Consider the following 27,430-nt stretch of genomic DNA (forward strand, 5'->3'; position numbering starts at 1 on the left):
CGATGTAGGGCTTGATCTCATGTGAGATCATGACCTGAGCCAAAATCAAGAGTCAGATACTTAACCGGATGAGCCACCCAGGTGCCCCCTGACACTCAGAATGCAAGAAGGGGTCCACCACTGCCTCTCTGACTATCCTCCCCATTGGAAATCTGAAGTTATGGTCCCTGTTTGTCAACCTGGCCTTTCAGTGAAACACAACTGGGACTGGTTTCGTGGGTGTGCTACAAGGGTGATCTCACGGGGCTCACACTTGGAAGGGCTCCATGCTTGGTTTAATGCTCTGCTGTCACCATCTTGAAATTCTAATTTTTTAAAAATAATATTTGAGAGAGAGAGGCACAGAGTGCAAGTGGGGGAAGGAGAGAGAGGGAGATACAGAATCCGAAACAGACTCCAGGCTCTGAGCTGTCAGCACAGAGCCTGATGCAGGGCTCGAACTCACGAATGGTGAGATCATGACCTGAGCTGAAGTCAGATGCTTAACCAACTGAGCCACCCAGGTGCCCCGAAATTCTGATTTTTAAAGAAAGGCCCCACATTTTCGTTTCACACTTGGCCCTGCAAATTATATAGCCAGTTCTGTTGCCCACTCCCACCCCATAAGGCTCGTCATGTCTCCAAACCAATCCTCCAATCAAAGCAATTTCCCAAAGAACAAAGCCAGTCTCCCACAAGTCTGACCTCTCGACTGAATCACCACTGAACTACACCCAATTTCCCCGTCAAATTTGTCCTCTCTGCACCAAACTACGAGGTCAGCTGTCCAAAACAATGAAATGGTAGTTGTGCCTGGGAACAGGGCCTTGGAAGAGATAACTTTAGGATTAGAGGTCAACTTGAGGGGCCTCAGAAGAACTTAGGCTGTCCCAGGATGGACCCACTTTTCCCTCCCTGCCCTCATACCTGAGAGCTTCTCCTGGAGAGTGATCACATCCTGCAGACCAGAGAAGGGCCCAGGCCCCACCTCTGTGCGTGCCCCCATCTTGAAGAAGTACCTCGTGTCACTCTCAAGGCCGTGTACCTCAGCACTGAAGATGTTTCCTGGGGGCAGGGGGAAGCAGGGAGAGCAGGGTTGGGGGGCTGAGTGGGGATGGGATGCAGAGACAGCCTGGAAAGCAGGACTCGGAAGGTATGCTCTCCCACTCAGGCACTAGCTTCTGCCTCTTCCTTCTAGAAACCCCCGGGACAAACCTCAGCCACACTCTCACCACTAACCCAGCCACTGGAGAGGTTGGGAAAGGGAGAGAGAGTGTGGAAGCTCCTGCTCAGATGCCCTGGTGTGGGAGCCCTCACCCTCCGTGGTGAGCAGGGTCCACTGGTGCTCGGGCTGGGTGTGGTTGTTGCTGTATAGAATCAGATATTCCACGATCTCGCCATTGGGCTCTGTCGGGGGACACCAGTGCAGCCGAACGGTGGATGGCGTCAGGGGGCTCAGGCGCAGGTCGGATGGCGGCGTTGAGGGCCCTGGGGTGCAGGGGAAGAGATGAGGAGAGGCACAGTCACTGAGAGCCCCAGCTCTGGGGGCAGCTGGGAAAAGGGGCATGAGGACATGGCCTCCCTTTCTCCTCCTTCACTGGACAAACCACAAACCACAAAACAAAATGAGATCTGATCTCTAACTGGGGAGTTTCTGGAAAACAGCTGGAAAGGTTTCACTATTTCTCCCCTTCCAGAAACTCTCCAAGTCTTCAAGTAAAATTCATTGATGCCCTATGTAGCCTTTGTCTATGTCTGCCCCTGACACAGGTCCTAAGGGTCATGGGAAGCCCAGTGTGAGAAGTACAACCTTGGAAGTCTTTGTGTTCTGTTTTTAGAGAAGAAGCTGATCCCAGGGGATGGGGGTGAATGAGGAAGGGTGAGAAGTAGGGACACAGGTGACTAATGAGTTGGAAAGGGTCAGATATTTGGGGTTTCAGGTCTTCAAGTCCTGGCAGAGGATGAGATGGGGACCCAAGGCTCTAAGGTGCAAGACAGCCACAGCATTACAGGCTGTCAGAACCCTCTTTGACTCTCAGCTCTAGTCTCCCCCCCCCCCCCCCATCTGCAAAAGGAGAAAACATCCCCTGTCTGTAGCATGGCCAGTTGTGCTGGGGAGCCAATGTCATAAAGTCTCCTCTGAGAAAACAATGGGGCCGCCTCAACTTCCTATGTAGTTTAAGACCACAATAACTGAAGTCATAAGTAGGTGAGAAACAATTTGTAAGGAGTGCTTTTAAAGAACAAATCCATGAGTGCAGAACTCTCACCCCCACCCCCCCCAAAGTCTTCCTATATCAGATCCTGGGACAAAGGTCTTCTGTCTATGGGAAGGTAAACAGTTTTAGGGCTGATAGAACTGAAGAGCCTCTGCTATGAGAACAAAAACCCATTTGTCTTGGAATGCCATTTCTAGAGGTTACACAGTCACAGACTTGGACAGTGAGTGGCCCCATCCTTTCTTGTTACAGATGGGGAAACATAGGCCCAATGGGGAAGGGATCTGCCCAAGGTTTCCTGTGTGCCAGGGGCAGGATGGGGACCCAAGTGTAGAATCCACGACGCCTCCCTGACCTGGCCCCTCTTCACCAACTCAGTGAGGTCTTGGCAGTCCCATAAAAGAAGCCACTCCTCTAAATCTTATTATGTTTATGCCTAAAGCACAGGACTGGCCTACACAAATGCAAAGTCAATGATAGACAGAAATGGGGCTCTGAGGGACGTATCAAAAAAGAAGGCCCGGGGTGCCTGGGTGGCTCAGTCGGCTGGGCGTTCGACTTTGGCTCAGGTCGTGATCTCACAGCTTGTGAGTTCGGGCCCCACGTCGGGCTCTGTGCTGACAGCTCGGAGCCTGGAGCCTGCTTCGGATTCTGTGTCTCCCTCTCTCTCTCTCTCTCTCTCTCTCTCTCTCTCTCTGCTCCTCCCCCACTTGTGCTCTGTCTATCAAAAATAAATAAATGTAAAAAAAAAAAATTAAGAAAAAAAAAAAAAGAAGGCCGTTGGGCAAGAAGGATTGCTTGTAAAAGATGGACTGCTGGCAAGGGGGCCACTCACGGTCAGGCAGGGTGGAGCGCTCCACCACGGAGCCGAAAGGCCCGTCCATGTCCACTCCGTGGGACTGTACTGCAAACTCATATTTGGTGAACGGCTTCAGCCCACCAATGAGGATGTCTTCTCCAGAACTGTTGAGGCAAGAAATGTGACTGGTGCTTCAGGCACCCCCTCCTAGCAGGGCATCCCCTCCAAATCCACTCCCCCAGTCCAGCCCAGCCCAGCTCCAGGCCCCACCCTGGGCAGGGAATCTGCTCTCTGGCATGGGGGCCGCTGACACCACCCAGGGGCCCTATAGAGAGGTCTGGATGTACGCTGCTCCCAAGGTATTCTGTCCAATCTCCGAACTAGGCGTCCTGCTCCAGGAAACCTGCCTGGATTAATCCAAGTCATTGAGCACCCAAGGAACCATCTCTGATGCATCTTTTCCTTGACTTAATTGTCCTTTAGTTGCAGCTGTACATAACTATCGTGTTTTTCTACTTTAGCCTATTTTACTTGCTTTGTAGTGTTTTCTATTATATTTTTATGCAATTTTTCCTCTGCCAAACCAACAGCTCCTCAGGGCAATGGCTGTGCCTTCCAATCTGACTGGGGGCCCTCTCAGCACAGCATCTGGGCTCTCTCCTCCCCATCATGTCAGGAGGCCTCTGAGGTCGAAGAAATGGGTCTGTCCTGCATCACATTCTCTGGGGTTGAGTATGAGGTTCTGTGTGAGGGGATGGGATAACAGGACTCCCCTTTTCCACCTGTCACCATCAGGGCATCAGACCCTCAGTGTGCCACAGTGCAACATGCGAGCCATGAAAGGTTCCTGAATCCCTGGGGTCCCTCCCCCCCCATCACCAGCTGCTGCTTTCCTCCCCCCTCACAGCATTAGCTGGCTTCCCTACCTGGTATAATAGGTGACCAGGGAGGCATTCCTGAGCCCCCAGGGGCTGAAGCGCACAGTATAGTTTACAATCTTGACCGTGGTGAAGTCTGGCTTTTTCCACCGAAGCCAAATGGATGTGGAGCTGTTTGATTCGGCATGGACGTGGGCGGGGGGCAAGGGTGGTCCCCTCTGGATGGGCAAGTCTGGAAGGTGAAAACTGAGTGTGGGGAAAGGAGGGAGGACACTCATCCCGAAATATGGGCAGTGGTTTGCAGTTCCCAAGGCACTTATTTTCACCCTCTCTCCTCCAATCCTGAGAGTTGAGTAGCATCATTCCCACTTCACAGATGAAGAAACCGAGGCTCCCAAGAATTTAAGTGATTTTGGCCAAGGTCATATAAATAGCAAACTGTCTAGAGAGAGGCAACAAATCATGGCAATTAAAAGCAAAGATTTTAGAGCCAGGTTACCCTGGTTCCAATTCTAGCTCTGCCATGTACTAGCTGTGTGACCTGGGAGAAGTTACTTAACCTCTCTCTGCCTCCAGTCCCTATTCTGTCAGTGGAACTGATAATATACTTACCTCATAGTATTGTTATGAGGACTAAATCAGTTACTATTTGTTAAGTACACAGAAAAGCATCTTGCAGGGGCGCCTGGGTGGTTCAGTCGGTTGAGTGTCCGACTTTGGCTCAGGTTATGATCTCGCGGTCCGTGAGTTCGAGCCACGCATCAGGCTCTGTGCTGACAGCTCAGAGCCTGGAGCCTGCTTCAGATTCTGTCTCCTTCCCTCTCTGCCCCTCCCACACTTGTGCTCTGTCTCCGTCTCTCAAAAATAAATAAATGTAAAAAAAAAATTTTTTTTAATAAAAAAAAAAAAAAAGAAAAGCATCTTGCATATTGTTATGAACTGAATATTTGCGCCTCCTGCGCTTCCTATGTTGACATTTGAACACATGGTGGTGCCCTCATGAATGGGATTATTTCCTATCTTTGTCCATCCAGGCTGCCATAACAAAGTACCATAGACTGGGTGGCTTATAAACAAAAGAAATTTATTTCCCACAGTTATGGAAGCTGGAGTCTAAGATCGGGATGCCAGCATGCTCAAGTTCTGGTAAGAGCCCATTTGTGGGCTACAGACTGCCTACTTCTCCTTGTATGATATTATGGAGGACAGCAGAGAGAGGAAGTGAGCTCTCTTGCGACATTTATAAGGGCATCAATCCTATTCATAAGGGCCCCACCCTCACGACCTCATGTAATCCTATTTACCTCCTAGTACATCATATTGGAGGGTAGAGTTTCAATGTATGAATTGTGGGGATGGAGGGGGAGACACAAACTTTCAGCACATAACTGCCCTTGTAGAAGAACCCCCCAGAGAGCCCTCCAGCCCCCTTTCTGCCATGTGAGGATACAGTGAGAAGATGGCCTATGGTCTGTAAACCAGAAAGTGGACTCTCACTAGACACTGACTCTACTGGCACCTTGACCTCGGACTTTCTCCAGAACTGTGAAAAATAAATGGTTGTTTAAGCCACTCGGTCTGGGGTATTTTTATTATAGCAGCCCGAACTAAGACATATATAGTGAGTACTATAGGATGATGTGTTCATTACATAAGTATAAAATAAAATAAACTCCATGACAGCAGGTACCTTATCTGTATTGTTCATCACTAAATTTCCAGAACAGGGCAGTAGACACTTAGTAAAATATTTGCTGAATGAACAAACTGGAATTAGAACTCAGGTCTCCTGGCTCCTGGTTGAGGGCTCCTTTGACAAAACCGCATGGTTAAAAATCAGCCTGGGAAGTCAGGGGTGAGGGGATCCATGATGGGCACCCAAGGTGGCCCATACAAAGCCAGTAGGCAGTGTACTACAGTGGAAATACTCATTGGGCAGCCAAGAGTCCTGGTTCTAGTCTAGGCTCTGTGCAACCTTGGGTAAAGTCCCTTTACCTGAGTCTCACTTTCCTGATGGGCCGCATAAGGACACTCTCCCTGCCTAGAGTGGAGGGATAATCTGATAGGCAGTGTGATGTAGGTGGATGTATTTTAAAACATGTTTAAAGGTCAAACAGGGTCAGGAGTCACCGATTAACCATGGGGTTTCTCTCTGTCCAAACCTTCCAAATTAGCACTGCTCATGGGTAATGAAAATACGGTAGCAGTCCTGAAAGTGCACCAACTGAAGCTTCTGTCTGCGACAGAGGCTGTCTGGGGCTAGAAGAGGACCTCTGAGCCTAAGAGCATGGGTCTGGGGGTAGCTGAGGCTACCGGATGGCCTGACCACCAAGGCTGGCCCAGAGGGAAGGGAAAGGAAGAGGCACACAGACCCTTCAACAGAGCCCTCCTCCCTCTCCTTCCCCAGCCCCCTCACCTGGCGTGGGAGCTTTTTCTGTCTTGCCCTTCCACACCGCTGCGTAGCCGTCCTCATGTTTGTTGAATGCCACAAGCTTCACCTCGTACAGCCGGCCAGGGGCTGGGGAAGGTCATGGGGGTCACTGGCTAGAGGGACCTCTGAGGCCACTCTTTCATCCCCAGATAGCACTCCATTCCCAACTCCCATGCCCAGCTTGCCCCGTTCCCAACCAAGGCTATGCCCATCTCCCTCCCTCCCCCAGCCCTCCTCACCTAGCTGGGTCAACTCATACTGCTTCACTTTCTTCTTGAGCCGGACAGGCCCCACATCCCAAGCCTGGTCTCCGCGGCCCCCTGGGGGACTCTCACCATTGGCCTCCTCCTCCTCGGCTCCCACCTCCCGCCAGTACAGTTTGTAGCCAGAGATCTGGGCAGGGTGAGGGGGAGGCTGCCACGACACGACCAGGGACTCCATTCTTGCCCGCACCTTCAACTCTGCAGGGGCAAAAGGGACTGGGGGCAAAGGAGCAGGATGGGAAGAAGGGGTGAGAGAATGGGAAGTGAGGAGAAGGAAGCCAGAGGTGGGAGAGGGGGACAGGTAGGAGGAAGCCAAAAGCAGGAAGCCAGCACTGAGTGAGAGCCTTGCCAGCCTCCTTGCAGTGAATGGACACTCAGCCACCACTCCTTGTGCCAGGCCTGGGCTCAGTCTAGAGGTGAACTCCCTATTCTACACACCCAGAGTGCTGAGAATGTAGGCGTGTCTCCTGAGCGCTTGCAAAGAGGTCAGCGAGGAGCACCTCTGGGGCGGTGCTGATAGTACCTGGCACAGCGTAGGGCTCCATAATTCTTCTGAAGGAATGCATGCGGGGATACTGACAGGCAAGGGGGTCGCAGGGGTTGCTGAGATTGGAAAGGAGGGAAGGAGCCATTGGTGTGGGGAGCCGACTTGGAGCCTAAGAGTGGGGCTTTATTATGTGTCAGACACTGTTCTAAGCCCTTTGTACATGTGTTTTATTCTCACAACCCTACAAAATAACAAAAATACTACTATCTCCATTTTACAGATAAGAAAACTGAGAAGTTAAGCGACTTGCCCAAGGTCACACAGAGAGCATATGTGCCAGGTTCTGTCTGCACTTAATCACTGTATTATCGGGCCTCTTGACAAAACCAACAATCACGATCAATGAAAAGCAACTAGTATTTAACAAGCTCTTATTACGTGCTGAACACTGGTTCACAATGCATTATTAATCCCTATGCCACCTTTGGCAATAAATGAAGCCTCGGAGTTGTGAATGGTTTGTCCAAGATCACGCAGGTAGAAGGGACACTGTAGCCCAGGTGTGTCTGTAAAGGCCAGCCCTTCGCCTCTACACCTGGCCTCCCTTACCCCTCAAGCAGGGGGAGCCATGGAAGGTCTCTGAAGGAGAGGGTGTTTGGGCCTGAGTTCTAAGGGCACACATACACTCCAGTCACACACACACGGTCCTTCCTCTCCCCTCAGACCCCCTACCGTGGCTCTGGTTGTGCATACTGGGCGTCCTGTGCTGCATCCACTGGGAGGGCGTCCCATAGCCAGCCCCTGTGCCAGCCGAAATCCGTACTCGATACACTTTGTTGGGCTGAAGCGAACTCAGCGTAAACTGTGTTTCATTCCCAGGCACCTCGGTGGAGAAAACCTGATCTGCTGGGACAGGAAACATGGCTGCTGGGTGGCCACCTAAAGACCAGGACCCCTAAACTCCCCTATACCAACTATTCCACCCCAGATCCTGGTTCCTCGGCGCCCATGGGAGCCTGAGGCCCTCTCAGCACTGACCCCTCAGTCATGGCTCCAGAGCTGACTCCTGGGCCTCCAGCCTGGGCTGACACAGGCCATCAGCCTCAGCTCAGAGTGGAGAGAACCACAGCATGCACTCTGCACTTCCCCATGAACTGTCTGTGACCATCCCTTCATACACACTCTAGGACGCAGGCACAAGGGGTTGTCTCTGAAGGCCATCAGGTACCGCCTGCCTTCTGGAGCTCTGATGACCACCCCAAGCTCCCTTCCTCGTGCTTCCCTCCTTTCTCACTCTCACCCTGCCCCCCCACCCCCAGCCACTTGCCTTCTCCTAACTCTTTATCCTTTTCACACCCTCTCCCCTAGATCATCTACATCTGCTCTAACATGCCGTCCCCAGTGCTGTTTCCCCAATCCCACAAGCACACCCTCTACCTCCTGTTCTCTCATCTGCTTTTTGAGCTGGAAGGGACCCCAGGGATTATCTAGGCTACCTGCCTCATTTCACAGATGAGGAAACTGAGGCAGGGACTTAACCACATTACCCACTATAGCTGTAGAGGAGGTCGGGCTAGAACCCAGGCCTCTGTCTTGAGCTTTGCCTCTTTACCTTTCCCTACACCTAGCCCACACTCCTCTTGTCCAAGTTCATATTTCCCTACTCTACCTCTCTGCTTAATTTCCTCAGACTCTCCCCACCTCTACTTGGGTCCTCAGCTGCTCTGGCCAGCCCTTCGCATCAATAATTCCCAGGCAGGTGGAGGCCTGCCCCCACTTACCTTCCTTTCCCAAACCGTACTCTATCTTGTACTTCACCACCTGCCCATTGCTCAGGCTGGGAGGCAGGGGCAGCCACGCCACCCTGATGTCCAAGGGGTTGGGGCTGGACAGGGAGAGCTGGGGTGCTGCACTGGGGACTGAGACAGAAGAACATCAGCATGAGCTCTGCTCCACCGACGTGGAAGGTGAGGCCCAGGAGCGATCAGAGACTTGCCCAGGTCACACAGCAAGTCAGAAGTAGGCCCGGGATCTGAGGGAGGAAAGGGAGCCTCTCAGGGGAGCCCCAAACTGGAGATGAGGGGACATCCTTCCCACCCCAAAGCCAGAAAAAGGTTTGGGGCACAATCTTCCACATCCAATGGTTTCATGTCACTGGCCCCTGCCTGACTGGATGGTACATGGATATTGAGAAGGGCCATATGACAGAGGGAATTAAGACCTGTCCTCAAGTCCCCGCTGTACTACTGACCTTGGGCAAGTCACTCTCATTTTCTGGGCCTCAGTTTCCTAAACTGTAAATTGGGAAGAACCATTACCCACCCCCTTACAGGGCACAAAAGATGACATGAGGCAGGTAAAAGTCCCTTGGCAAACACTAGTAAAGAGAAGCCGAACTACCATCCCCAGGGAATTCTCTGGAACCCAAGGGGCCCACTGCAGGTTTAGAGGCCCTACCATCATCCAGTGTGTGGACCAGTGCTGGGGTAGAGGTGCGGCTGGCCCCCAGCTGGGAGTAGGCCACCACGTAGAACTCATAATCGGTGTTGGGTTCCAGGTCTCGAACCTGCAGCTCTGTGGTGTCATTGTTCACTGCAAACTGGTATTCCACATTGTCCATGCCTGGGGCAGTGACACAGGGACAAAGAAACTATCACAAGGCCACCCCCAGAGGCCTACCAGCTGGAGGTTATCTAGGGATCCTTCACATTGCCCCAGTCTCTGGAATAGTCTGTAACTAAATCATCAGATCATCTGAGCCCCAGAGTACAGACTTCCCTGGCTTCTAGTCCCACTGTATTAATTCCTCTGCCGGCTAGGAAGTTCTTTCTGGCGTCTAATTGAAGTGGCTCCTGCTGCAGTTATAATAAACTGGCTCCAGGAGTGCCAAGGCATTTTTCTCTGGGAGGAAAAGCATCCTCTTCCTCCTCTATCATAACAGGCTGTGGCTGAGGGGGAAATGTGCTGCACACTTTGACCTTTCCAGCACATCGAAGACTACTGCCTAGCCCATACCTATGCGGGTCTGTTCCACGGGCTCCCACCCCATCCCACCCTATCCCCAAAGGTACCCACACGGCAACCCATCCGTCTTCTAACCTGTGCCCCCCTCAGGGCGCCCCCACGCGGGTCCCCAGCAGACTTACCGCGTGCCTTCTGGTAGTGGAGGGAGAAGCCGATGATCTGCTCGCTGTGCAGCTCGGGCCGCTCCCAGGCCACGAGCACGGTGGAGCTGCTCAGCGGCGTGGCCGTGACCCGCGTGGGGGCGCTGGGCAGCCCCTCGCGCACCACGACGGCCAGGGGCGCGGCGGCGCACGCGGTGCCCGCGCTGTTCTCCGCCACGCACTGGTAGTAGCCGGCGTCCTGCAGGCCGATCTGCGTGATGACCAGGCTGCCGCCGCCGCCCTGCACCTTGACGCGCCCGTTGGGCCGCAGCGGCGCCCCGTCGTGCAGCCAGCGCAGCGCGGGCCTGGGCTCCCCGGCCGCTCGACACACGAAGCGCGCCGTGCTCGCCCGCGTCCGCGACAGCGCCTCGGGCGCCTGCGAGATGGCAGGGGCCGCTGGGGGCGGGGAGGGGGACGCTGACCGCGCGCTCCGGCCGCCAGGGGTCCTGCCGCCTCTCTGCATACCCCGGCCGGCTGCCGCGCCCCCCCCCCCCCCAGCTCGCTCCAGCCTCTCTCTGAGTCACCCCGCCCCCAAATACTCGCATGCGGCGCCGCCCTACCCCTGCTCCTCCCCCGTTTACCCCAGCCCCACGCCGCCAGCCTACTCCTCCTCGCTCCCAGTTGTCCCCGGGCCTCCCGAGCCTCCCCTAAGTACCCTAGCTCCTCCTGGGCCTCACCCCTCTCCCTCAGGTACCGTAACCTCTTCCCCTCCTTCCAGTGTCTCCCACACCGGGGAGACTCCCCCCTCGCCACAGTTATCCCAGCCCTGAGCAACTCCGTCCCCCAGTTTTTCGTGCCACCAGACGACTCCACCGTCTCCCCAACCCTCAGTCCTACCCCTCTCCCCCATTACCTAGGTCCCGCTCAGACCACCCGTCGCCACCCCCCAATCACCCAAGTCATGCCCTGACCACCCCTCTGCTTCTCTCCCTGCCTCAACTTCCCCCACCCCTTTCTCCTTTCCTTTCCCGCTCTTCCCCTCCTCCAGCTGTCCCCTGCACTACCCACCCTAACGAAGGGCCCCTCCCCTGAGCGCCGTCCCCCTAGCTCCAGCCCTTTTCCATCGTCCAGGGTCGCCCCTCAGTCCTTCTAACACACCCGCTTGCCCCTCCCCCCCTCCCCATCTTCCCTTCCCCACTCCTAGCTGACCCGGCCCAATCCGGTCCCCCTGAGCCCCTACTACCGGGTCCTCCACCCCGCCTCACCCAGCACGCGGAGCTCGGCGGCGGCCGTGGCGAAGTCGCGCGTGCGGGGCTTGTTAGCCCGGCAGACGTAGACGCCCGAGTGTCGGGGCTGCGCGCTGCTGATTAGTAAGTTGGTGCGGCCCAGGACGATGACATCCGTGGAGATGGGCTTCCCGTCTAGGGGAGGAGAGGAAGAGCGGTGGAGGGGGGCACCGAGGACTGGCCCTCCATCTACTCCTTGCATGGGGGGGGGGCCCTCAACACGGAACACAGCATTCCCTTATTTGAATTTCAGTTCCTCCCCTTGCTAGACAAGTGACCCTCTGTGAACCCTAGTGTCTCTGTAAAATGGGGAGGGAGATAGCCCCTAGCTGGAAGGGCTGCTGTGGGGCTGAAACAAATAAGGTTTGTGAGAAGGCCTGGCACAATGCAGGCACCTAACAGGTGCTCAGTAAACTAGTCACTTATTACCGTTACCATTATTATTAAATTCATTTCTCTCAAGAACTCACTCCTCCTGTATGGTGTTGTCCCAATACTGCTTGGAATTATCTCTCTCTCTCTCTCTCTCTCTCTCTCTCTCTCTCTCTCTCTCTGCATGCCCACCCTCAAATAAATAAACTTAAAAAAAAAGAAGCCTGTGCTTTATGAACATGAACAGAAAATCTGGAGAAAAAATGCAAATGACCAAGAAATACAAAAAAGTGTTCAGCTTTACATAATCAAAGAAATGCACATCAAAACACAGATGTTAATTTTCACCTATCAAATTAGGAAAGTTAAAAAAAAATTTAATGTTTATTTATTTATTTTTTTTTTTGAGAGAGAGAGAGAGAGAGCATGAGCATGAGCAGGGGAGTGGCAGAGGGAGAAGGAGACAGAATCTCCAGGCTCTGACCTGTCAGCACAAAGCCCCACAAAGGGCTCAAACTCATGGACTGTGAAATCATGACCTGAACTGAACACGTGAGCCAAAGTCAGATGCTTAACCAAATGGGCCACCCAGGTGCCCCAAATCAGGAAAGGTTTTTAAAAAGGTAAGCTGCAATGCCAGAGAAAGGGTAAATGCTAATGGAGTCTCCACTTTGACTTTGACCCAGGGATCCCATTTGTGGGCAGCTGTCCTGGGGAGATATGAACAGGGCTGATCACTGTAATGTTAACTGTAATAGTGGATAACTGGAAAGGACTTAAAAATTCAACAGTAGAAACTGGCAAGTTGTATTATGGCTATATTCAAATGATGGAATATAGTCATTAAAATTACTTTTTGGGGGGCACCTGGCTGGCTCAGTCGGTAGAGCATCTGACGCTTGGATCCCAGGGTCATGAGTTCAAGCCCCATGTTGGGAATGGAGTCTTAAAAAATAAAATAAAATTACTTTTTGAAAAAGTTTTAGAGGGGCGCCTGGGTGGCTCAGTCAGTTAAACGTCCGACTTTGACTCAGGTCACGGTCTCGCAGTCCCTGAGTTCGAGCCCCGCGTCGGGCTCTGGGCTGATGGCTCGGAGCCTGGAGCCTGCTTCCGATTCTGTGTCTCCCTCTCTCTCTGCCCCTCCCCTGTTCATGCTCTGTCTCTCTCGCTCTCAAAAATAAACAAACATTAAAAAAATAAAAAAATAATAAAAATAAAAATAAAAAAAGTTTTAGAGATGGAAAAATGCTTATGATATGCTGTGGACTGAAAGTAAGATTTGGAACTACTCCCAATTTTAGGGAAAAATGCACATATGCGTAGAAGAAAATCTGGAAGAAAATACACTTGTATGTTAACAATTTTAATCTCTCGAAGAGAGATTAAATGGAATGTTTTCTGTTTCTGCTTTTCCCTAGTTTTCTACAATGAACACACACAACTTTCGTAATCAGAAGAAAACAAAACAAAAAGCTATGTCTCTTCCCTGACTTTGTGGAGTAAGTGTCTAAGAAAGGAACAGTGACCAGCATATCAGGAAGGAAATCCTTTTCCAGGCTTTCTCTTCCCAGTCTCTGTCCAGGAGTGCTATTAGCAGACTTTCTGTAAGGGAGCTCCCAGGACCATAGGTGTCAGGATTCTCTGGGACAGCAATTCTCAAACCCTCACTGTGTACTCGAATCACAGAATCTCAAGGAAACTTGTTAAGATGCAGAGGCCTAGGGCATGCCCCAGACTCTGCATTTCTAAGTAGGTGCAGGTGGTAGGTCCAAAGACCACACTTTCAGCAGCAAGGACCTAGGGCAGTTGTTAAACATTAAGATTCCTGGTTCACAAGTGACCAGGCATGAAGGGAAGGGGTCTGCAGTTTTAATAAGCTCCCTGGGTCATCATGATACAAAGTCAGGATTTGAGAAACACTGATATTAGAATTTCTGGGTGATACCACAGGCTCATCCCAATAATAGTATGAGGGTCCTGCTGGCCCCAGGATCCCAATAACTAAGTATCACAAATCCAATGAGGTGTGCAGGTTGGGGAGGCCCAAAGACACCAGCACTGTTACATCTCACCAGCTTGGGTGGGGGGATATATACTTTTCATTTTTTTATTTATTTTTCATTTTTAAAATATTTGTTTATTTTAAACAGCAGAGAGAGGGGGCAGAGGATTCAAAGCAGTCTCTGTGCTACAGCCTGACAGCAGAAAGACGGACGTGGGACTTGAACTCACAAACTGTGAGATCATGACCTGAGCTGAAGTCTGACGCTCAGCTGACTGAGCCACTCACATGTCCCTGGGGGGCGGGGGGATACATACTTGTTCAGTTTATTATTTTTCCTTAAACTCTATGTATACATTTCTTTCTTTCTTTCTTTCTTTCTTTCTTTCTTTCTTTCTTTCTTTCTGAGAGCACACACACACAGGGGAGGGGCAGAGAGAGAGGCAGAAAATCTTAAGCAGGCATCACACAACATGGGGCTCAATCTCACGACCATGAGATCATGACCTTAACTGAAACTGATTAAGCTACCTAGGCACCCCGATTGCATACTCTTTTGAATGTGAGATACAAACTTATGTAAAGGAGCCAGTGTAGGGTAGTAGACTGCGTCAGGGAAGAAAGGTAAAAAGGGCAGGGTTTAAGACTTACTTCTGCTATCAACTTGAGGTAAGTCACTTCTCATTGACAATGGAAACAACAATAATCCTTGCTTTTCTTCCATTTAGGACTGTAGGAAGTGGTGTACCAGAAAGAGAACAGGCTCTAAAGTTTGGGTCTTGACTCTCTGAGCCTCAGCTTCCTCATCTGTCCACTGGGAATAATAGTCCTCACCCCTATCCCCTTCAAAGGGCTCTTCCAGGCTCTGGCAGGAAGTGCTCAGCCGACTGCAAGGTGATGTTTGGCCAGCATCCTCATTACCCTGAGAGCAATGCAGTCCTACCTGGCATTTATCACGTGCTGCCCAATACAGGCAAACCTCTTTTCATGGTGTGTGTTTTATCACCCTCACCCAGACTATGATGAGTTCAGACCACAGAGTCCCTGTCTGTCTCTTCTGATTTTTTAAATTCACTGTGCCCAGCGTGAAGCCAAGCATACACGGCAGCAGCTTTGCAGACCAGCAGTGGGGGCCTGGTTTCACCTGATTCGATGGCTGCGCGGCACCCTTCTAGCTCTCACACATTCACTTGCAGTACTGTTGAGACCACCCTAAGTAGGGTCTCAATAATGGTTACGTGAGTGGCAGAACCAGAGTGTTTCATAGAGGAAATGCACTTCAAAGACTGATGATTAAGTTTGTCCAGGTTTCCCCCATCCCCATACTCGGCCCTAGAAGAGGAGTTCCCACCACACCAAAGGTAGGTGACTATAGAGTGGTCACCCTTATAGCTTCCCAACTTGGGGACACATGAGATGCTACCCCCTCCTTTCCCATGACCTTGAGTCCCCTCCCTCCACTTACCCTGTCGGACCCAGGACACAAAAGGGGTGGGGTCAGCTGAGGCCACGCATTCCATCACCACGCTCTGGCCAGAAACCACTGTGGTGTTCTCGGGGGCTGCCACGATGACCACGTCCTGCCCCCCGGTGGACGCCAGGGACCCTGGAGAGAGGGCAGGCCAGCAAGCAGCCTTACTATTAGGTGTCCATACATGCAGTAGCTCACCTGATGCTCAGAATCACCTGGTGAAGCAGGTGGGGCAGAGAACAGCCAGGGTTTCATCTGACAGGTGGCAAAAGCAGCCACATAGTTCCACAGAGCTCTTTCTCTTGGAGCTTGGAGAGGAAAAACCTGGCCTCTGGCACACCACCGCCATTCTTGCCTGCCAAATCAAACCCTCCCTCCAGGCAGAGGACCATCAGGGTCGTGAGAAGACTTGGAGCCTGGAGGTGGAGTCAACAGTCATAGTTTCTGGTTCCAGCACTGCCATTAAGGCACTGTGTGACCTTAGGCAAGTCCTTTCTTCAAAGGGCTTTGGGTTCCCCTGTGGGAAAGGTAGGAGGTAGGGGTTGAGTTTCCTCCAGTTTGGCAGCTCCCTGAGCATGGATTCCCTGCCAAGTTCTCACTGTGACCCTGGCCCCCTGGGTCAGCATGGCGAATACCTGGTTTGTCCAGCAGGTGGAGGCAGAGACCCTGGGCGCAGGGAGTGAACCAGACTTAAACCTACTTACCTGAGCGGGGGATTTGAGATGGGGGGATGGGAAGAGATGTGCAGAAGTGCAGGGTTCGGGGGAGATGTCATGGCAAAGGGAGGCAAGTGAAAGGCCCTTCAGGGAGGCCTGAACTAAGATCTGTTGTGCACCTGCTGGGTGCCAGGCGCTTTCCACTCTTATCTCAGCTATTCTCACAACCTCCCTGAGCTAGACGTTTGATAACAGCCCAGGGTCACATAGATGGCAAGTAGAGAGGCCAGGATTCAAACCAGGTCTTTCCGACCCCAAAGCCTGTGCCTTTCCTACTGTGTTACACTGGGACAGGAACTTTTCGGAGAAATGGAGAGGACAGGAGCACCAGACTGCAGGGAACCAGATTCTCGGTGCCCAGCCAATCCCCTAATGCCCAGAGTCCTCAGGAGACACAGAAAGGCAGGGACCATGGCTTCAGGGCACTGACACACCCTCTTCAGATGCCTCCCTTCCCCACCTCTGTCCCCAGCCCGGGATGTTCCACCCAACCCAAGGGAACACAGAGCCTCTGCAGGAAGAGAGCTGGACTGGGAGTCTGGAGTCTTGGGTTCCAGCTCCAGTTCTATTTCTGACTTGTTGGGTGGTACTCCACACCTGCCCAGTGGGACTGATACACTGTCACCTATTTGAAGGCAGAGCTTGGACCTCACGAGGTGCCTCCCAGCTCTGAGGTGGCCGGTCCAGAAATCCCCAGGTTTCCCCATCCAGCCTGCCCCCTTACCTCTGGGGGCCACACTGAGTAGGGCCTCCTGGCTGAAGCGCTGGCGGACTGAGTTGGTGGCCACGCAGCGGTAGGAGCCTGAGTCACTCTCCTGAATGTCCAGGATCTGGAGGACCCCGTTGGGAAGAATGATGAGCCTTGGGAAGGGGGAGAGGGCACCTATGAGGTGGGCAGGAGCTCTGCAGGGAGCTGTCCTAGGTCTACCTCTCTCTCCAGCCTGAACTACTGACAGCATTTTACTTTCAAGCCTCTCTTATAATAAAAAAAATGCAAATTAAAGCTGTAAGATGCCATTTTCACCTATCAGGTTGGCAAAGATCACTTTGGGTGTTTTCTAACACCCTCTGTGGATGAGGTAATGGAGGGAAGACACTCCTGTGTTGATCGCCATGCCAATGGATACAGCTTCCTTCAAGGGCAAGCTGGTAAGATCTTAAAATCAACCCTGCACATGCCTTTTGACCCAGCAACGCCACTTCGAGGACTCTAACCCACAGATATTCTCATACATGTACACAAAAACATGTTTAATGATATTCACTCCAGCACTGTAACTACAAAGGCAGAAGACTGGAAATGATCCAAGTGTCCATCTGTAGGGTGGGAACTAGCTAAATCGGTTTGAGTACATTCATACAATGGAATGCTAGGCAGCTGTTAAAAAGGAGACAGCTCAGAGTGCCTGGGCGGCTCAGTCGGTTAAGCATCTGACTTTGGCTTGGGTCATGACCTCATAGTTTGTGAGTTCAAGCCCCGTGTCTGGCTCTCTGCTGGAAGCTCCGAGCCTGCTTCAGATCCTCTGTTCCCTTCTCTCTGACTCTCCCCTGCTGGTTTTCTCTCTCTCTCACACAAAAATAAATAAACATTAAAAAAAAAAAAAAAATTAAAAAAAAAAAAAAAAAGGAGGCTCCTCCATGTGTGCTGAAACAGGACAATCTCCAAAGTATGTTTGGTGCAGAACAGTGTGTGGGGATATGCACACTTAATATGCTTGCACTGAAGGCCCCTGGTAATGGTGGTTGTCTCCAGGGAGGGGACCTGGGATTCTGGGAGCTGACAATGCAAGACTTACTTTATATTACACAGCCTTCTATACAGTGTCAATTTGTTTACTCCCTGCCTATGTTACCTCCTCCCTCCCTGATAAAAATCCATTTTATTCATACAGTGTCATCTGAGCCAAAACAATCTGAAGAGATAGAGGACATCACAACCTCCGTTTTACTGGTGACAAAACTAAGGCTCAGAGGCAGCAGGGTATTCTCCCAGGGTCTCACAGCTGGAGCAGAGTTGAAACTTGAACCCAGGTCTTCTGGTTCCAAATCCCATGTTCTTCCTACCTGTCTGTCTCACCAGCCATTAAATGGTTGAGAATACCCGTGGAAGGGACAAGGTCCCTAGCAAGCCCCAGTCAATGCATACATTACTTACGAGGGGTAATGGATGAAGGGGGTGTTCTCTGCCCTCTTGGTTAGAGGCTGAAAAGCCACTCAGATTAGAAAGGCTCAGAGACCTTGCTTGAGAGATAATGCAATCCGGGCAAGGCAGTGTCCATGGGTCTGGGGGTGTGGTAGGCAGAATGGGCTCTGGCCCAAGTAGCAGGGGAATGCGTCTTCCTGAATCCTCCAACCGTGATCCTTGAAGGGTCAGCTCAAGGTTGAGAGTCCTAGTTTCTCCATAGAGCAAATGGCGCTGGTCCCCGGATATAGACTGGGCCAAAGTTAGAGAGGGAGTGGGGCAGCAGTGTGGTTGATGAAGGTCCCTTGGCTCACTGGAAAATGGGCTATGAAAAAATCTAAACACAGGAGAGGGGGACTGGCTCAGGGTATTGGGAGAAAACTCTGGCCACAGGCCTAGAGACCTACTATGGCCCAAAGACTTAGAGAAAAAACATAAGCCTGCTTTACTCCCTCCCTCATTCCATGGGTAAGCCCACCTCTGCCCCAGTATCTTACCCTCAGCTCCAGCAGCTGCCCATGTCAGTGCTGGGGCCAGCAGGGGAAAAGGGACATGGAGGCAAAAGGTAGTTGGAGGTAAAATCCTAGGCCAGGAAAATTTGATGGGAAAGGACCAGTGGGGAAGGACAAGCAGAACCCATGGGAAACAAGACCTCTATCCCTGTCCAGGTTTCCTCCACTTAATATACTCTGCCTCCAAGATCCTTCCTCTTCTTTCACTCTAGCTAGCTGAACTTGCCTGCAGGGTTTCTGCCAGACCAGTTCACGTTTCCTAACCCCAAAGTTTCCAAGGCTTTCCACGGAAATTGTGCTTCATGTACCCAAGAGCCAATACCTCCTTGGACAAGTAACATTTCCTTATTTATGTATGGGAACGAAGGAAGAAGGAAGGAAGGAAGGAAGGAAGGAAGGAAGGAAGGAAGGGAAGAAGGGATATCTTTCCTCACATGTGGTGCTGTCACTGCAGCCAGCAAAAGCTGGATGGAACCACTTTTGTGTTCATCTAAAATCTTTTCTGTTTTGTTAAAATCTTTTTCTGTCCTTGGAAGTATATGCAAGATATTTTGGTTAGTGGGGGAAAAAGTCACAAAACAGTGTTTTTAGGAAGCAGTTCTATTTTTGGAAAACAGATAAATGATATGTTAGGATATGCTCAGAAAAAGTCAAGGATGGTGAAGCTTAACATCATTCAAGGAGATTTTTCTCTGGCAGTGTGATTACTGGAAATTCTTATTTGTTGTGTTTTAAAAAAAAATTTGGGGGGTGCGCCTGAGTAGCTCAGTTGGTTACACATCTGACTTAGGCTCAGGTCATGATCTCAAGGTTTGTGAGTTCAAGCCCCACGTTGGGCTCTGTGCTGACAGCTGAGAGCCTGGAGACTGCTCCGGATTCTGTCTCCCTCTCTCTCTGCCCCTTCCCTGCTCACGTTCTGTCTGTCTCTGTCTCTCTCTCTAAAATAAATAAACATTAAAAAAATTAAAAAATGAAAATTTTGAATATTTATTAGTTTGGAAATATAAAACTTTTAAAAATTTCAATTGGGAAAAACATGTGCCCTTGTACACTTTGTTTCAAAACTCCAAGCTCTAACATAGAAGCAGCTGTGACATAGTGGGGAGAACTCGTTCCAGCATATGTGACTTTACCAAGTGATATCATATGTCTGGGCCTCAGCTTTCTCATCTGAAAAATGGGTTAAATAATTCTGTCCTGCCTCCTTCCCAACCCTGACCCTAATGTGTTATCATCTCACATTAAAAATATTATCTATTGAATCACAAATTCTAAACACATACTTACAATGATAGAAACTATACCCATATTTTGAAAGACCGGGAGGGAATAATCACAATAGTAACAACTGTCTGTGTTCAGTTGGTGGATGACTTTTTTCCATTAAATTGGTATGTTTTATTATTTCATTTTATTTTTTTAAGTTTATTTATTTATTTTGAGAGACAGAGAGAGAGAGAGAAAGAGAACAGTGGGGGAGGGGCAGAGAGAGAGGGGGACAGAGGATCCAAAGCAGGCTCCGCGCTGACAGCCAAGTCCGATGTGGTGCTAGAACTCACGAACTGTGAGATCATGACTTGTGCCGAAATCAGACGCTTAACTGCTTGAGCCACCCAGGTGTCCCTTTATGTTTTATTATTTTAAAATCAATTCAAATTTCAAATAAAAATAGCTACTTACAGAATGAAAAGCAACCTCTCTCCAAAAGGAAAGGATCATTCTCTTTCCAAGCCTGAGCTTAAGCCTGCTGCCCCACCTCCGAAAGGCTACTTGGAACCAGGGATTTAAAAATACAGTAGAGGGACACCTGGGTGGCTTAGTCGGTAGAGCATGGGACTCTTGATCTCCGGGTCATGAGTTGGAGCCCCACGTTGGGTGTAGAGATTACTTAACAACAACAAAAAGAACATAGTAGAAATGACATAGCTGCTCTGAATTTCATAAGGGCCAAGGAGCCCCGACCCTGAGCCCTTCAGAGATCCACCTAGAGAAAAAGGACACTGGCCAAGGGTCACTTGAGGTTGACAGACACCCTGGGCACTGGGAGATGGGTAGGGCAGGAGACCGGACTAGGGATCCTAAGGTATTGAGGTCCATTAGTGTCATGTTTTATTTATTTATTTGTGTATTTAAATGTTTATTTTTGAAAGAGAGACAGAGTGTGAGCAGAGGAGGGGCAGACACACACACACACACACACACACACACACACACACACACACACACAGAATCTGAAGCAGGCTCCAGGCTCTGAGCTCTCAGCACAGAGCCCGACATGGGGCTTGAACTTGTGAACTTCAAGATCATGACCTGAGCTGAAATCGGATGCTTAACCAGGCGGTGCCACGTTTTTCAAGTGTGAATGGTGATAACAAAATTATTTCATGTGGCTCCAGACACAGACACACATTTTTTATTCCAGTGGTTATGTATTTATTTTTATGGCTACCTTCTATTTATGTCAAGTGTTGCTGGTTTTCCTTTTTACTATGGGGAAATAATGCTCCTTTTCAATTCGTGTTAAAGTTACAAAAGAGGGTTGGTTTAAAGACATGTATTGAGTACGCGATTGAATAAATGGTTTAGGGATGGCCAAAATTATAAGGGGGGTTTGTGAAAGCCTGGGATTTGGGAAACATTGCTCTCATTGATTACTGGTTGCCGTGGAAGGAAAATGATCCCCTATTGTTAGAAATTAGTATAAGTACCAGGGAACTGCCTCAGGGTCTAGTCTTCGCCATCAGTTCCAAACATATGTACATATACCTTGACAGAGTGTGTTGATTAACTGCACACGCGCACACCCTACACCGAGGCATACGGGCTCCTTCACACCCTGGGCTGAGTTTATGAATAGCATATTTGTACATGTGCTATATCTGGGCATGTGTAAAAATACATACCTTGGGCACAATCAAGTTGCTGTTTTAGACATTTCTTTATTCCCCCTACACAATGTGCTGGGACATGTGAGCCTGGCTTATTTATAGATGAGGATCACTTTTCAGAGAACTTGGGGGCAAACACTCCCAGGGCCCAGGAACTGGCAGCTCCATACTCCTAGAAGAGGCCTGCGGCTTCATAGGGTGATGCCCGGACTAGATGCTGGGAGGCAAGGGAGCCCTACTATTTGCTGAGAAACTTTGGGAGAGTAACTTCTCTGCTCGGAGCCACGGTTGGACCACCCGACCTTTAAGCCCATCTGTAGCATGAACTTCTTCAGACCCCGCAGCCTCCCCACCCCAACCACCAAATCACAGGCGGCTTGTGTGTCATTCATGCCAAGTCTCTAGCATCCCACACTCTGTGTACTAGCTGTGTGACCTGGGCCAAGTTACTTCTTCTTTTTTAAAAATGTTTATTTATTTTTGAGAGAGAGAGCAAAAGCAGGGGAGGGTAAGAGAGAGTGAGGGAGACACAGAATCCAAAGCAGGCTCCAGGCTCCGAGCTGTCAGCACAGAGCCTGACGCGGGGCTTAAACTCACGAGCCACGAGATCATGACCTGAGCCAAAGTTGGACGCTTAACCGAATGAGCCACCCAGGTGCCCCTGGGCCAAGTTACTTCTGCCTCTGATCCTTAGGTCTCTTGTTTAACGATCCAAATAATACTATCTGCCGTAGCCATATGTATAGACCTGGGAGGATGTTCGTGATGTGCTAAATTTAAAAAAAGTAAAAGTTGCGCTATAATTCTATTTTTGTTTTGGAAAAAAAGGTGATTGAGCAAAAAATCCAGTATGGGGGGGCCTGGCTGGGTCAGTAGGTAGAGCACGCAGCTCTTGATCTTGGGGTTGTGAGTTTGAAGCCCACGTTGGGTATAGAGTTTACTTAAAACAAACAAACAAAAAACCCCAGTATGTACAGTATAATCCACATTTTAAAAGAGGGTATTTCTAAACATATAGGGGAAAATTCCAGAGGACAGACATCGAAACTAACAGAGGCTTTCTTTGGATGATAAGGGTTTCTTCTTTTTTGCTTACATGAACATGAAAAACGCATCTTCTAGGAATATAAACTAAAAGTAAGTAGAGGAAAATATGGAAAATAAGAAACATCTACCTTGAAGGATGATGGGAAGAATTAAGTGAGAAAACACAGCCCTCATTAAATGGGGACCTGTTGTGCCTTTTGACAGGGGGAGACTTCTCTGCTCTCTCCTACTCTCTGGTGGCTGTCAAGAGTAGGCCCTCACGGAGCGCCTGGGTGGCTTGGTCGGTTAAGCGTCCGACCTCAGCTCAGGTCATGATCTCACGGTCCGTGAGTTCGAGCCCCGCGTCGGGCTCTGTGCTGACAGCTCAGAGCCTGGAGCCTGTTTCCGATTCTGTGTCTCCCTCTCTCTTTGCCCCTCCCCTGTTCATGCTCTGTCTCAAAAATAAATAAACGTTAAAAAAAAAAAATTAAAAAAAAAAAAAAAGAGTAGGCCCTCACTTGGTTCTTGCCCAGCAACTCTCAGGAAGCACCGACCCACAGCAGCAAGGGGCCCACATTTTGGAAGCCACAGAAGTTAAAACGTCAGCCCTAGAAAGGCCAGGTCAGCATTTCCAAGGTCACTCCCTAGAATGCTCATTCATGGGATGTTAACAGGGTTGCTGCAAGAGGGGCTGTGGGCAGATGAGACTATGAAGTGCTTGGTTCAACAAGTTTAACGGATTTTCCATACAGGACTTGTCAGAGCCTTGCCAGCTCCAAGAAGGGGATTTGTAGGTAGTTTTCCCAGCCTTATTTGACCACGGAGTACTTTTTTTCGAGAAGCACCTTTAGTGACTATTGTTTTACAAAGAACGATGATCTAATCTAACTCTTTCATTTATTTATTTTTTTAGTTTCATGGGTGGGGAGAATGAAGCTGAGTGTGAAGGGCCTCTGTGAGGAGGATCAGGCTAAGCAACCACCTGAATCAGCAGCTTGACCTCCTGCCCTTCTTCCTCCCTCACTTCTGTTGCAGGAATATGCCCTGTGGCCCTTCTACCAAATGGAAGTTTCTCCTATACCTGTACCCCTTACCTAGATGTGAACAAAAGTCAGAGCAGCTGGGACAACTCAACACTCAAGACAGATTAGTCCCGGGGCAGAGAGACCTGGAAACCAGTGTTTCTGAGGCCAAGGAGCCCCACCTCCACCAGGAGAGAAGGAGAAAGTGAGCTGGTAACTACAGCCAGAGAGATGTAGGCAGAGGACCGTAGGGTGACTGGGAAAGGTCTTGGAGCTGCATTTCCAAAGATGTAAGAATCCATGGGGTGACAACCGTGTCATGAGACCAACTCAGAGTCCACAGAAGCAAATGAGCCTCGTGCTCTCTGCTCGTGCTGCATGTACATCTGGGCCTAGCCAGGAGGCCACAGTAGGGATCAAGTCTTAGGACCAGCCTCTGCTCCTCTGTGGCCCTCAATCTCCTCTTCAGTAAGGCAAGTGCTTGGGCTAGATATGCTCTGAAGGGCTCTATCACTACGCCATACCCAAGCTCCATAGCTTAGTGGGTGGCATTCTTTGCAAGGAGTAAAAACTCTGCCCAACTTCTCTCGGGGACCGGATGTGAGCTGAGAGTCAGGCAGTGGTCGGCCCCTAAACCAGTTTAGGCAAATGGAGCCACTGTGGCTGTAAGAATCCCAGTTCCTGAGCACATCCCAGAGCCCTCTCTGGCCTACCCACTGCCCACTCCCCTATAGGACACTCACCGAGGCTCCTCGGGCACCGGCACTTGGTCCTTCTCCCAAGTAATGACAGGTGCTGGCAGCCCTTCAATGTGGCATTCAAACCGAGCAGTCCCGTTCTCCTCCACCACCTGAGACTCCGGGTGCAGAGAGAAGCCTGCGAGTGCTGGGGGTGAGGACAGAGACGCGTGGGCAGAGACGGGAGAGGAGCCCAGAAAAGACAGGGGGCACAGAAAGTGAAACACACACAGGCACGCACATGCACACACAGAGACAGAGAAGTACAAGGTGACAGAAACACAAGCAGAGCAAATGCCAGCCAACAGAGACACAGTTGAAGAGGCAGCCGGGGGGGGTAAGAAGTGGAGACTACTGGTCAGATGCCATGTCAGAATGAAGCGCAAAGCACTGCCCCCCAACCCCTAACATCACCATCATGGCCAGACTGCAGTAAGATGCACATTTCTTCTGGCCTAAAATTTCTTCACGGTGATCTTGTGTCTCTTGAGGACCGCCCCCCACCCGGGCTGGATGATGGGGCTTGTCCAGGTACTCCACCTGCTCCAGTGCCCCCCACTCTTACAAGCCTTTCTGAAGGGCTTCCTGGAGGAGAGCACAACTCTAGACTCTCAAACTCAAAGGGAAAGAAAAGGAGGAGGAAGGAAAGGGGTGAGGCGGGGGGAAAGGCAGCCACACCAGGAAAGGACCTACTGAGCAGAGGGAAAGTGGAGTGAGCTCAAGAGATAGGCCTTTGTGCAAGGAGCTAATGGGGACCACACTGCCCGCACCCCAGGCCTCCTGGGTCTCAGTTCAGCCCCCGGTTGCAGGCACTTACTGGCGAGCTTAACCACTGCGGCCTGGCTGGCCACCGCTCCAAGGGGACCATGGGCCAGGCAGGAATAGTTGCCCTCAATGAGCTCTGAGTTCCCAGGGCTCGCCTCGTCACTGCTATCAGGTGCTAGCGGCTGAGACAGCCATAAGGAGCCATTTGGTAGCAGGCGCAGGTGGTCGTGCTCAGGCAGAGAGCCTCCATCCTTGCTCCACGTGATGCTGCTGGGGGGTCCAGAAGCCCCCAGACCGCAGTCCAGTACTGCAGCTTGCTCTGGGCCCAGGATCACTTGCAGTGGCCCTGCCCCACAACTCAGCTCCACTGTTGTCTCCGGGGGCCACGGCAGTTCACCTGCACAGAGAGGGCAAGGACCAGGGCTGTTAGTGTGGGTCCTCCCGCATTCCACAGCCTCCAGATCCTCGGTCACCTGCCCAGGGGCTGGGGCAGCTCGTGGAAGAAGAGGTCCCATAGAGAGATCTGCATCCAGATCCTTGGCTCCGCCCCATCACCTGTGATCTTGGGCAGTCTGCCGCCCTTCTCCGCGCCCACCTTCCCTGGCTGCTCAATTTCTTCATCAGCCAAAAAACACAGTTCACAGCAACATTCTTCATAATAGGTGAAAAGGAGAAACAACCCAAATGCCCAGCACCTGATGAGTGGCTAAATATATTCCTCAGCCATCAAAAGAAATGAAAATACCGCTATCTGCTACCTGGATGAACTTTAAAAACTTTCTGCTAAGTGAAAGAAGCCAGTCGCAAAAATGCTACATATTATACAATCTCATTTCTAGGAAATGTCCAGAATGGGCAAATCCACAAAGACAGAAAGTAGATGAATGGCTGCCGGGGGCTAAGGAGAGGGAAGAATGAGGAACCATGGCAAAAGGATATGATGTTTCTTTTTTTGGGTGATGAGAATGTTCTGGTATTAGCCAGTGGTGATGGTCGTGCAAACCTGTGAACATCAGAAAGACCACTGACTTGTACACTCTAGACGGTGAAATCTGTGCTATGTGGATTTCATCTCAATAAAAAAAGTACACAGTAACCCCTTCCTCATAGGGCTGTTGGGAGCATTAAGTGCGACAAGGTGTGGAAAAGGAACACAGTGCCTGGCCTGGCACAGAACTGGCCCTCGGAAATGTCACTCCTCCCTGGAACCTTACAGATCATCTTGACCACTATCACCCAACCCACTTCTGTCCCAGTGACAGGAGAGGCTAAGCACTCCTCCCTACAGCTCAGTTCCCCTTGGTCATGCAGCAAGCCAGAGCCCATCCCCAGGAGCCCCAGAAGAGCCTGTAGCTCCAACACGGCCCCTGCCACAAAGGGAGGACTAGGGGGGAATTGGGGGAGGGGAATGTCATCCCAGGGTCAAGGCAAAAATACACAAAGGCCAATGTTTATCATCTTAACTACCATTTCAACAAGGCCCAGTAATAGTTATTCATAGAGAAATGCTTGGTTTTCCCAGTTGTGTTGACCAGAAGGTCGACCTGCTACCTCCCCGTCCCATACAAGCTCAATGACCCAAGGTCCCTTCTTATCCTCAGGCCTGACACTTTGCTTACAGGCACAACGGCACATCTGAGAATGGACCGAGGACAAAGATGAGTACAATGGCACATACTTAGTACAGAGCAGGTCTGGGCTGATAGCCACATGAGGGCATGCAGAAAGCCAAATGGCTTGGGAATCAGGCAACCCTCAAGTTCTAGACCTGGGTCTGTCACAGTCTAGCTGTGTGGCCTCGGGCCAGTCACTTCTTCTGGATTTTAATTTACTCAAACGTAGCTAGCAGGTGATGTCTGAGATTCTAAGACTTTAGGATTATTCAGTGAAGAGTCATACGTGGATAAACCTATTCCCGAACATATAGAACACCATTTGGGCACACATACAGACCGTAGACACAACCTTCCACACCTGAACATATGTGCCCCAGTTTCTGCCATACTTGTCATAACCTGGACATATAGATGTCCATACTTAGAACCCCTGTCTGTCTCCAGGCTCTCTTCCCATCACTCCTAGAGCAAAATAAGACTGAGGGGCAAAGACAAGTCCCAACTGGCTGAGTAAGGAAGCCAGGGCAGAAGCCAGGGCTCTGACACCAATGGGGCCTGAACAGGGCCTCTGCCTTTTTTTTTTTTTTTAATTTTTTAAATGTTTATTCATTTTTTGAGAGCAAGAGAGACAGACAGAGCATGAGTGGGGGAGGGGCAGAGAGAGAGGGAGCCGCT

At 50.6% G+C, this 27,430-nt stretch overlaps 1 protein-coding gene across 1 annotated transcript in view; it reads right to left on the reverse strand.

Annotated features, from left to right (window-relative positions):
• Positions 1 to 25,693, reverse strand: part of IGDCC4 (immunoglobulin superfamily DCC subclass member 4) — a 31,254-nt gene extending 5,561 nt beyond the window's left edge. Inside the window, exons 1-15 of the mRNA XM_049613762.1 lie at positions 25,192 to 25,693; positions 24,381 to 24,522; positions 16,732 to 16,868; positions 15,286 to 15,426; positions 11,426 to 11,581; positions 10,203 to 10,616; positions 9,514 to 9,678; positions 8,838 to 8,975; positions 7,789 to 7,962; positions 6,546 to 6,785; positions 6,292 to 6,393; positions 3,924 to 4,107; positions 3,034 to 3,161; positions 1,297 to 1,467; positions 907 to 1,044 (exon numbers count right to left, since the gene is read on the reverse strand). Coding sequence (XP_049469719.1) covers positions 907 to 1,044; positions 1,297 to 1,467; positions 3,034 to 3,161; positions 3,924 to 4,107; positions 6,292 to 6,393; positions 6,546 to 6,785; positions 7,789 to 7,962; positions 8,838 to 8,975; positions 9,514 to 9,678; positions 10,203 to 10,616; positions 11,426 to 11,581; positions 15,286 to 15,426; positions 16,732 to 16,868; positions 24,381 to 24,522; positions 25,192 to 25,654 — 2,893 coding nt within the window. The 5' untranslated portion in view covers positions 25,655 to 25,693. The remainder of the gene's footprint in view (positions 1 to 906; positions 1,045 to 1,296; positions 1,468 to 3,033; positions 3,162 to 3,923; positions 4,108 to 6,291; positions 6,394 to 6,545; positions 6,786 to 7,788; positions 7,963 to 8,837; positions 8,976 to 9,513; positions 9,679 to 10,202; positions 10,617 to 11,425; positions 11,582 to 15,285; positions 15,427 to 16,731; positions 16,869 to 24,380; positions 24,523 to 25,191) is intronic.
• Positions 25,694 to 27,430: the final 1,737 nt, after the last annotated feature.

The sequence above is a fragment of the Panthera uncia genome, assembly GCF_023721935.1.
Source record: "Panthera uncia isolate 11264 chromosome B3 unlocalized genomic scaffold, Puncia_PCG_1.0 HiC_scaffold_1, whole genome shotgun sequence".
Lineage (NCBI taxonomy): Eukaryota > Metazoa > Chordata > Mammalia > Carnivora > Felidae > Panthera > Panthera uncia.